An 11,945-nucleotide genomic window follows, 5' to 3' on the forward strand; every position below is an offset into this window, starting at 1 on the left:
TCAAAACAAATGCAGCAGGTGAGTTTTTCATAAAATTATTATAAAAATTAATGTAGTATTAAGGTCTATTCTCTTCAGCTTATTTTTTGTTCTTTTCAGTAGAGTTTTTAATTTTCTTCTCTCATAAAATATTCAGTTCAGTTCAGTTCCAATAAGTTCATTTTTGTTCAGTTCAATTCTTAATTTCCTTCTCTCATAAAATATTCAGTTCAGTTCAGTTAATCAGAACAGACCCTTAGTATACATAATAAAATGTAAATTAGTTTTAAGATGATATTATCATGTTATGAAACTTTAAAATATCTACATTCACTGTTATTGATGTAACTAGGGTATTTTAGTGGTGACTAATTATTAGCATCATGATCATCATATAGTTTTAATTTAATTTTATTTATTTCTTATCTAATAAATGTTTTTTTTTAACGACAATTACCATCTAAATAGGAATAATTTTTTCATATGACAATATTTAAGTATTATCTTTAATTATCGGACAAGGTAACACTTGAAATGTTACTCCGTAATATGTTTAAAATATGCATTTCAACTAACATACCTTTATATTTCGTATTATTTGTAACAGATAAATTTTTTATATCATACAAATAATCCTTCTTTAATGCAAATAATAAGAAATGAAGGTAGTAATTCTATTTTGAAATAAATCTTTAATTTGAAATTTTGAATGAAATATAAACAGAGTACTAGACTCCCCCTCTCTTACATCACTACAATAAATAATTTGAGACCCCCTCTATTTATTTTATTGGGATTGCCTTTCTTTTGTCACCCACAAATGTTAAACAATGAATCAATGTATGAGATTTTTAAACTACGTATGGGTCTGGTTTACGTACAATAATTTGAATATTGTTGGCTCATCTATGTATATAGTAATATAAAAAAAAAAAAAAAAAAAAAAAAAAAAAAAAAAAAACCATTATTCAATTGCAAAAAGAGTTTGAGATGTGGCAAATACTATCATTTCATACATTTCAATGTAGATTTGCAAGTTAAATTTGTGTAAAGCGAGGGAAAGAATAAGGAAATTCCTATCTCCAAAGACTCACTATTAGGTTAAGTTTTGTATGATCTTTGCATCTATATATGAAACTTAGGGCCTGTTTTGAAATACTGAAATGAGTTGAACTGAACTGAACTAAATATTTTATGAGATCGAGCAGGAAATTAGGAACTGAACTAATTGGAGCTGAACCGAACTGAATTGAAAATAAGTTGAAGAGAACAAACCCTCAGCTCAGCCACATGAAAAATGAAAGTAAGATTATTTTTCTCCAATACATAGTAATATCGAGTTAATGATCAATAAACTTAGACATCCAACATAGTAATATCCAGTACAGTTAATGAATAATTTTAAACAAACTATGATGGGAGGATAAGCTTGAGCCTGAAATAGAAGTACGACGCGTGGTAGAAGTGTTTGTTCATTTAAGTTCACATAAGTATGGAGTATGTAATTTCATTTTTTATTCTCCTCAAATAATTCTTTCATTTATGTTCATAAGCTCGTTTATTTATGTTAAAGAATTTGAAACTATACTACTACAATATTGATAGGCATGCAATAGCAAACTAGTGTAGTGTATGATAGTATGAGAGTCACATCCAAGAATGAGAAGAAAAGAGAAGGATATGAAACATATGATTATTGCCTCGTGCCTCACCTCACATTATTATAGTTTGGAGTAACACTTATGCTTCTAATGAAATGATTCAAAATTAATTACGAAGTACTCATGCATCATTATAACCATGAAGACATATAATTATTGTTTTGGTCTTGGATGGCTATGTAAATTATTGCTCATAATTTGGACCCACTTGTTTAAAAGAGTGTATAGAAAGCTTTAAACAATGAATTAATGAAAAAAAAGTGAAGACAGGAGCAATCAATGTCCAATCTAATGATGAAATGATCAATTTTTGAAATATTACATGTATTTAATAATAACATCATTTAACCATGTAAAATAGTTTGTCCCATTTTCCAAGAATCTTCTCTTTAATTGCTTTAGCTTTGAATGGTAAGCAAGGCCAATTAGCCAAATTGATACTCCCTCCGTCCCTAAATTACATTCCTCTTTGGAAATTTACACGGGAATTAAGGAGGAAAGAATAAGACAAATAACAATAATTAGATAATGCAATGGGAAGTACAAAGATAGATTAGTTATTACTCATGACATGTCATCAATCCTTTGCAAAAAAAAAAGGACTAATCACATGCTCCTAATTGAAAATTTTTAACCAATCATATTCATTGTAATTTGACACAAGGATTATGAGTGAGATTAGGTAAGGATGAGTGAGAAAGCATTAAATATAAAACAAAAAAAAGAGTTGATTTACTAAAAAAACTTACCAAAAATAGAAAGGAAGAATGTAATTTAGGGACGGAGGGAGTACATACTCATAAAACTTAACGCCCTAATATTGTGTTCTATTCACCTGATATTTACCTATATGAACTTATCTGAATTAATCTGAACTTATTTTAATTATAATTTAATTTGAACAACATTTATCAAAACTTATTTTTCCCGAACTGAACTTATAAGACCTGAAATAAGTGAATATAAGGTAAACAGAACGAACATACCCTAAGAGATTAATATATACTACGTATAAAAGCTTAACAAGAAGCATGAAGCTTAGATAATCGAAACAAAGATCATTATTTATGTTACATCATCACACAAACCTTCCTCCTAAAAAAAAAAAAAGAAATTGAGGAACCAGTACCTATGTATGCAACTATATCTTTTATTGTTTGTACGTTTATGTATGTTATGAAATTACAAATTCAATCACTAACATTAGTTACATGATACTTATTGCATGTCTGTCTTAAAACAACACAAATCTAATGGAGTATAAGACAAGAAATTGCCTTGCCAAACGAAAGTACTGCGGAGTAATAGTAATTTGTTAGCCTCATGTTCAAATTAATTGCTTATTAGGAACACAAATATATATATATATATATATATATATATATATATATATATATATATATATATATATATATATATATATATATATATATATACACACTTACAAGCTCTATCAAATCGGTTTATGATTTAATCCTTTAATCCAGAAATCCTACCAATATATGGCCTACTACTCAAAATTCAAAAGAATAGTACCCTAAGAAAACCAATGGTATGAAATTGGTGTTGTTGGCAATTCGTGTATAATCATAAATAAGATCGTATCTACCCCTGCAAGTGCAACAACCCCCACTGTGGTAAGACATAAAGAGAGTTAGGTCGTACAATTGAGTAATGTTAATGTATGTATGTGACATTTTTTGCATTTATTTCATTCTTAAATGAGGCGATTGAAACTGCTATGTCCATATTTGAATTCTTCCAATTCTCCCACGGCTATCTTATTTTGTCCAACTTTATTTCATGTCTCTTTCTTTGGTCCACCCTCTCCTTTGCTTATTTATGTTAATGCTTTGCCTTCTACCCACCACAATATGATGCTATTCTTTTCATGTAAAGTAAATACCAAGTACTGTACTTTTTTTTATACTTATACCAAGTTTTATGTATTTATAATAGATAATACATTTATCAGTTCAAAATACTAACTAAGCTTGCTTGGTGAAAATTTTGGGTCTGTTCATATTTACTGAATTGAGCTGAACCGAACTGAAATGAATATTTTATGAGAGAATGAAATAAAGAGCTGAGCTGAACTGATTGGAGCTGAATTGAACTGAACTGAGCTGAACTGATTGGATCTGAACTGAACTGAAACTAAACTGAAGTGAACATGCTCTTTGTAGTAGGGGTGGCAAAAACTGACCCGACCCGAAAACCCGACCCGAACCCGACCTGAAAATAGCGAGTTTGGGTTGAGATTTTTGACCCGAAAACTTAAATGGGTTGACACGAACCCGACCCGAAATTAAATGGGTTAGGTTAAGGTTGAAAATTTCAACCCGAAAATGACCCACTTAACCCGAAAATTTTAAAAAAAGAAAAAAAAAAAAAAAACTACTACCTACCCAAGCCCAAATCTTTAAGCATAAACCCTAACTCATTTTCACTCTCACAAGCCGTCACCTACATTTTCTCTTTCCTTCTTCTCCTTATCTCTCTTCACTCATTCTCCTCCTTCTATATCCCTCTTCATCCATTCTCTTCTCCTTATCTCTTCTCATTCGTTCTCTTCTCCTTCTCTATCTTCCTCTAGAATGCTTCAATTCATCCAGAAAATCCGAATTTGAACTTCTCTTCTCTGATTTTTGTGAATTTTGTTCTTTATATTCGAATAATCCTTAAAAGCTCCTATTTCTCTCTCTTCACGCGAGCAAGTCAACAATGTCACGTGAGTAAGCTAGCCACCGTCACTGTCACAGCAAGCCCGACCGACCACCATCACTGTCACCGTCTATTGTTGGGGTTTTTTATACTTTAGATCTAGTTTAAATTTAGGTTAGATTGTACATCTAGTTTTATTTTTCTCAAATTTCTGATTATAATTTTTTTTGATGAAATTATAATGTAAGTATATACATTTTGTTCCTGATAATCGCCTATTCTTCATCGATCTAGTTATTCTGATTTTTTACATATTTTTTTCTGGTTTTTTTTTGTTTTTTTTTGCGATTTGTTTGTATTGTTTTCTGGGTTTTTTGTTTGAATATTTTTCTGGGTTTTATGATTGATAGATCCAGAAGAATTCAAGGAATGTTGTGTATAATATGTTAAAAAAATTCGAACAGAAAAAAAAAAAAAACAAGTCAAATCAGGTCATTTTCGGGTTGACCCGAACCTGAAAATATCAGGTTCGGGTTGGGATTTTCAACCCGAAAACTTAAATGGATCAGGTTCGGGTTAGGGGTCACCTGACCCGAAACTAGGTGACCCGAACAAGAACCCGACCCGACCTGATCCGTTTGCCACCCCTACTTTGTAGTCACGAGTTTGAACCCAAGTGTGACTTAACTTGGCTGACAAACTCGTATAAGGTGTTGACACGGAGTACATATATAATTGAAAAATAATTTTTTACAATGTGACTCGGCTCTAAATATATTACAAAAATGAAGTTGAATAAATGATCAAACTCTATGTATCAATACTAAGTGAAAAGGTACAAGTATTATACATGGGTGTACTGTTTAAATTCAAACAATAAGGTAAAAGGGTAAATATAGGTTGAATTACGCTCATGGGGCGATTTCTAAAATCCGAAATCAAATTCTATTCACGTCTATGGTTGCTAAATTAACCATACACAAAAATAGTGATACTAGTAAAATACAATGTGGGGTAAAAAATCTCAATCATATCATATATATCAATATATGTACTGATTATGTACAGTCTGATACCTAAAATCTTAATTGCACTGGTCTTGTTTTAGGAGCATTAATGCATTATATTGTTAGCACGAAAATAAATAAATAATCATATTAATTAATTACTCCCTCAGTCTCAAAAAGAACGACCCATTTGGCCAAAACTTTGTCCCAAAAAGAATGACCCATTTGCATTAAAACACCCACCAATTTGCTACAATATTTGTGCAAAATTAGCTTCCTCATATAAAAATTTGATTTTCCATGTTATTTTTTTACTTTCTCTCTCTATTTTTTTACAAACCCCATGTAAATTTATTTTTCCAATATACTTTTACTTCTTTTTACTTAACTTCCTTAATACCCGCATAATCAACTCAAATGGGTCGTTCTTTTTGGGACGGAGGGAGTACTAATAACAGAACCCTAAACTAAACTATACTGCCGTAATGCCTAATCCTATTCCTATATATTGGTGAAAAAGGAATATGTTGTTGATTGTTTGGTAGCACAAAGAAATCATCAAAGACTAACAATATAGAAAAACTAATTAAACTTGAATATTTGAGGACAATAAGCTTAGTTATTCACCTAATCATTGGACAAAGTGCAAAAGCCAAGTAGGTAGAAAACAGATTAATTAGAATCCAAAACTTTCATTAATTAATTGTTGGTCAATTAACTTGAGGTCTCAGGTCTATGACTATTAGATCATACACTCGTGAACTTTGATCAGTTACTAGTTGACATTATTTTTAACTCTTTAAACAATAGTTTTATCCATAAATTTAAGTCACTAATCTAACCTCTCATGCATTACTCACGGAGGATTAAAAATATTACTCATCTTTAAGGCAAATCTCAATCTCTAATAAATATTGTATTGTGCAAAGATTCTCTGGAATATATAGCTTATGCTTTTGTAATTTTATGAAAAATATTCACTTAGATTATTGACTTTTGTTGTCTTTACCGTAAGATGGTAATGCCTTTTTTTTAATAAATAAAAATAATGTACTTTATTGAAATTTTAATTGGATGTTATTTTCTATTTACATGATTTTCACTTATCTGAACTTATCAAATCATATTAAAACTTATTTTAGTTGTAATGTGAAATTAGACAACCCTTATCAAAGCTTATTTTCCCTGAAATGAACTTATTATACCTGAAATAAGTGAAAATAAGGTGAACAAAACATTGTTCATCTTATTTTCAATTACTTTAGGCTATATAAATGCAAAAATTTAATACAAGGTTAATATTGAATAAATGTACATATAAATGCAAAAAGTTAATACAAGGTTAATATTGAATAAATGTACATATAAATGCAAAAAGTTAAACTTTTTATTTCTACTAGTTCTTGGTTGAACAAATGTACATATACTAAATATAAGATGATTTTTCTAAGCAACAATTTTGGAGATGAATAAATTAAATTCCAATTAGAATAAACCTCATTATCACGAGTATTTGTCTAGATCATCGAGACAAAAGAAAGAATTAGTATATATAGGAAAGTGATCCAATTTTATTTAAGATTTCAATATCAATGGAGATTTTTAAGATAAGATTTCTTAATTAGTGGCAAATGAAATTCGCTTTTGAGTAGGATGCCTCACTGTAATTATCAAATAGTGGAGCCACTTACAGTGTAATATGAACAAAATTCGACAAACCTCAACATTTATTTCCTATTATTTTATGGTATTAGACAAAAGTAGTCAAAATTCGTTTAATTATTGCCTATTGAGTTATTGTACTTGACAATATGACATTATGATTTGATGATTCAATGCATTGCTTTGATTTTATTTCACTGTTATACACCTCTGTCCACTTCCATGCAATCTACATTCACATATTTGTAATTTTTTAGATAAATTGAGAATTACATAGTAATTTTCAACATAAATGTTACATTTTGAGGTCTACGCCTGCTAAAGTATTATTTTGTCATCTAATCAAATATGAGTAAAGATTATAACGAGTAAAAAAATGACATTTAAAAGACATGTATTAAGGCTAATTTACATAATCACAATTGCTATAGTTTAGACATTTCACATTACTAATTGTTGAGGTTGATAAATTGGCCCAAATGCTGTAGAACATCATCCACTGATGTAGATATAGTGATATCAAGTTACGAGAAAAGAAAAAGGCCATAACAGAAGATCTATAGGCCATAATTTGTGAAGACTAGGCCGGCCTACTAAACAACATACGAAGTATGAATCTAAGATAGGTCTGATTTGATTATGAAAATAGTAAACCATGATCACAACTCTACAAGAGACGGTGTCTATCAATAAGAGGAAGCAGGATGAACCATGGACAAGCGCCCCAGCAGGCTTCTACAGCATACATAACTATCACTCAGAAGGATATCGTTTTGAGGAATCAAAGCCAGACTACTACTTGGTACAATCCAAGTCATACATGCATAAAATAGTACAAGAAGAATAAAGGAGAAATATTATGCTGCTCAATCAGAATCTAGATGCTCAGAAATGTCTCACATCCGGTTGTTAGAATTTCTGATGTTTTTCTTCAAGCAGCACTGCTATCACCTGTATCAGGTTTAGGATCAATGGCAGGTCTTTTACTGGAGTCTGATTCTACATTCACAGAATTCATGTTCACACGCTTTACTCCCCTGCCCACAACACCAAGATGTGTGACTCCGCTGGCAGCTCCATTAGTGTGAGCACTGGATACAGTGGAGGAATCAAATTCTCCATTGCTTGTGGCAACACCAACACGTGAAGAACTTGCTGGTGCAGATGCAGAAGCCTGCTCATTGGCCCTTGCTTTGGCAGCTGCCAATCCCAGGATATCAGATAGGATAGATGTCGGGTTGGATACCAGTTGCTGCAGATCTTCAAGCTGGTGACAGATGCACAGTTAGCCTAGCAGTCCCAGAGCAGGAAGAGGTAATCATAGGAAGGTTGGGGAAGGGGAGGTACAAAAAAGAAAGAGATAGCGGGAGACTTGCCTTTTTCTCCAGGTCACTGGAGAGACTCTTCAATGTTCCAATCTCTGCTTTTTTTGCTTGTTTATCAGCGGCAGCATCCTCAGAAGCATCTGGTGTTCTTGTCAATTCATCCAATAAACGCTGCATCCTTGATTTACATACAGATATTGCCTTCTCACAATACGGAATAGCTTCTTGGGACCTGGAGCCAACCTCTAGACAAAGGCAGATGCGGAAGTTTCTGACATATACTGTGAAGGTTACAAATGAGCAAAGCAATGAAATAGATAATGATTTTTAACTACAGCAAGCCTGGAACCAATAACTCAAGAAGCATTCTATTAACATAGAATCAACACTTGGAATAAGAAGCTACCAAGAAGACTAATTAACTAGAACCTTGTCCAAAGAATATAGAATGATCCATATAACATGAGTATTCCAGCCTGTATGTAAATTATGAATGTTCTAGTTAAGCTATGCATGGATTAGCTTACGAAGCAATCATAAAACATATAAAGAAATGTCTAGCATGCACTATGCAAGGGAAGTGAACTCAAGAGTCAACAAACATAGTCCCAATCCTGTATGTAATCCATATAACCATGAGTATTCCAGCCTGTATGTAAATTATGAATGTTCTAGTTAAGCTATGCATGGATTAGCTTACGAAGCAATCATAAAACATATAAAGAAATGTCTAGCATGCACTATGCAAGGGAAGTGAACTCAACAGTCAACAAACATAGTCCCAATCCTGGGGGAAACTTGATGCCACCTAAGATTTTCAGAATACAGCAAAGCTTGAAGGATACAATTCAGCGATATAGCGATTATCAGGTTCAACCAAAGTCTCCAAGATGGCAAGTGCTTTCTGATAATCACTGAGAGATGTCTCGATATCCTCTGCAAAGAAGCAATCAAAACATCAAACATGATTTAGTGAAACTGAGTACCAGAATGATATATTAGGCCAGCAAGAAAACTTGAACAGGCAGTCAATAACTGGGGTAATGATCAACAGACTGATTCATAGCCAATTAAAAGAAATTATTATATGATACCTCTTTCAAGGGAAACTTCAGCAAGAGCCGACAAGATATCAACCATGTCCATTGTCTCCTTGGACTGCTTTTCTGAAATTGCTCTAGCAAGATCAAGCATTTTCCACGCCAGATCTAAGTCAGACTCATCCTCCTCAGCTTCATTAACTTCATCTGTATCACTTTCCTCATCTTCATCTCCATCATCCTTGCTTGGAACTATCTCGAAAGAAAGTAAACCATCAAAGCAAGAAATGCGAGGAAAACAAATACAGTGCATAATGTTTCTGAAGAAAAATTTGGATTGAACTTCTGGCCATTGCAACTGTCTACTGTTTTGCCAGACTAACAAACATGGGCTTAGGCCAAGCATGAATCTGAGATGTTTATGATTTATCTATTCAATGGTGTTAAAACATAATATACCAACATCCAATTGAAACTCCTACCTCCATCTATCACTAGTTGCATCATATTAATTTTTTACACCATTCCTATAATAACTTTGACCACATTACTCCCAAAATGATTTGGGGCCAGCTTACATGCCTAACATGCATTGTCATAAGGAACCGTTTGCAAACTAATTTTTTAAAATTGTGTTGAGTTAATCTCATTATATACTTTCAAAATAAGATTATCTATAAAAGCATAATGAAAGATAATACTTTGTCACAATCAACGTACTACATTGGCACACGTGTCTAGTCAAAATGATGCAACAATTAAGAAACAGAGGTGGTAGTATTTACGCATTTTTAAACATCAAACACAGACATGCTAATAGAGTTACCATCATCAGCGCCTTGCTGCTGACTTGAACTCGCAGGTTGACTTGAACTTGCACATTGCTCAGCATTACTTGAAATGGAAGCTAGGGATGATTCACGCTCAACAGGTTTCTTTGAAGATTCAATCTTAGCAGAACCTTCCTGGGATTCAGCATCTTTCTTTGGCATAGATCCCAAGGGATCAGCCTCCTCCTGTGCCTTGTACAACAATGCAAGGCCGAATTTATAGTATGATTTAATGCATTCAGGTGCAAGCTCACCATAATGAGCAACCCTGCAAAACAACACAAGATGGCCATACTAAGATTACTAACCATTTATATAATTATATGAATATACAGAAATTTTATATTTTATAAGCGAATACATAAATTCAGAGCACTCCAAGTAATGCAGCTAAGTAAATGCTACACCATTTAAGTACAAGAATATCACTACAACTGGGGACAAACACGTTCTTAAGCAAGTTAAACCATTGCCTGTTGTAGTAAAAGAAAAGGCAACCCAATGTCAAGGTATATAATCATCAAAAAACAAACATACAAGACGATAAGGCTTCCAAATTAATTATTTTACAAGAGTTACAGTTCATCTAAAGGCTTCTCCATAGACCAAAATGAAAACAGCAAACATCTATCACATTATTTACAGGGTCTAGGAGGCTAGCACATATGCAATCTTCAATCATTTAGAACTACAAAGAGATTTTGGTTCCACCTATATGGTATATCCGGAAATTTAAATGTTGTTTTTGAATGAATTTTAGAGTTACAGACCACCAAAAACATGAAGGATATCCCAGATTTATTTTCAAGTTACAATCATAAGGAAGAGATCACAAGAGAGGGAGGATCCGCCATTGGGTATGCTTTGTTTCATATTTTCGATAACCCCCTCCAACACCCCCCCCCAACCCCGGCATTGCCTATCGAAAACAGTGAATCGTCATCATAAACCAAACACATTGAAGGTTTATAACTAATTTGATCTTACTGCAATCATATTGTCTTATCTTAATAAGTTGTTTAATCTGCAAATTCTGCATAAAAAGGGGCACAACCTAAAAATCAAATGCACATATTTTGGGAATGGGGCAGCCTTTAACAAACAATAAACCTCCAATTACTGTCCAAAATCATCAGTCATTTTCTACTTGCTTCAATCCAGAATAAATCCCCTAAATTCGCTAAAACCCTAAATTCGAAGCATTCAATTTCACCACTAAAATCAAACACCTAAATCAAATTCATTTCAAGCAATTCCTTGTTCAAAAACAAACATAAAAAACAAATTCTAAGTAAAATCAAATTCAAATGAGAGAGAATTAAAACCCTAACCTGATTTCTAGGGCACGGCTAAAAAGTTCAGCAGCATCAGGAAAGTCACCTTCTTTAAATGTCAAGCTTCCTTTCTCCATTAACTCATCAGCAAACTCCAGAGTCTTCTCATGGTCATTTACAGCAGAGATTTCGGAAGATTCAAGGTTTTTGAGGGATGATTCAGAGTGCTCTCCTTGCGCATTCGACTGAATTGTTCCCTCGTTTGTAGTTTCAGACTGATTAGGCGTTGGTTGATCTTCCGCCATTTTTGATGTAGAAGTTATGGTTGAAGCTTCATCTGCCATGGAAATTGGCAAGAAATTTAGGAGAGAGAAGGAAAAAGAAATTTAGGAGAGAGAAGGAAAAAGAAATTTAGGGGAAAATGCAAAACCCTTTGGTTTGTGTTGTGGCGGAAAAACTATACGGAAAATTATTTCAATCAGCGCACATTTTTTTTTTCTTTT

The 11,945-nt window shown here is 32.7% G+C and overlaps 1 protein-coding gene across 1 annotated transcript; it reads right to left on the reverse strand.

Moving 5' to 3' along the window:
• Nucleotides 1-7,583: 7,583 nt before the first annotated feature.
• On the reverse strand, nt 7,584-11,945 carry LOC110723270 (histone-binding protein N1/N2-like). The gene is made up of 6 exons (XM_021902616.1): nt 11,500-11,945; nt 10,165-10,436; nt 9,393-9,590; nt 9,144-9,234; nt 8,350-8,569; nt 7,584-8,240 (listed from the first exon to the last, which is right to left on the reverse strand). Exons 1-6 carry the CDS (start codon nt 11,784-11,786, stop codon nt 7,905-7,907), a joined length of 1,404 nt encoding a protein of 467 aa, XP_021758308.1. The 5' UTR covers nt 11,787-11,945; the 3' UTR covers nt 7,584-7,904.

This window comes from Chenopodium quinoa, unplaced genomic scaffold, assembly GCF_001683475.1.
Source record: "Chenopodium quinoa cultivar QQ74 unplaced genomic scaffold, ASM168347v1, whole genome shotgun sequence".
Taxonomy (NCBI): domain Eukaryota; kingdom Viridiplantae; phylum Streptophyta; class Magnoliopsida; order Caryophyllales; family Amaranthaceae; genus Chenopodium; species Chenopodium quinoa.

Coding starts and splice junctions, on each gene's coding strand:
- LOC110723270 (XM_021902616.1), bottom strand. CDS start 11,786: ATGGCAGATGAAGCTTCAACCATAACTTCTACATCAAAAATGGCGGAA. Junction 10,437..11,499: donor AGCCGTGCCCTAGAAATCAG/GTTAGGGTTTTA, acceptor GTTGTTTTGCAG/GGTTGCTCATTATGGTGAGC. Junction 8,570..9,143: donor AATCGCTATATCGCTGAATT/GTATCCTTCAAG, acceptor AGTATATGTCAG/AAACTTCCGCATCTGCCTTT.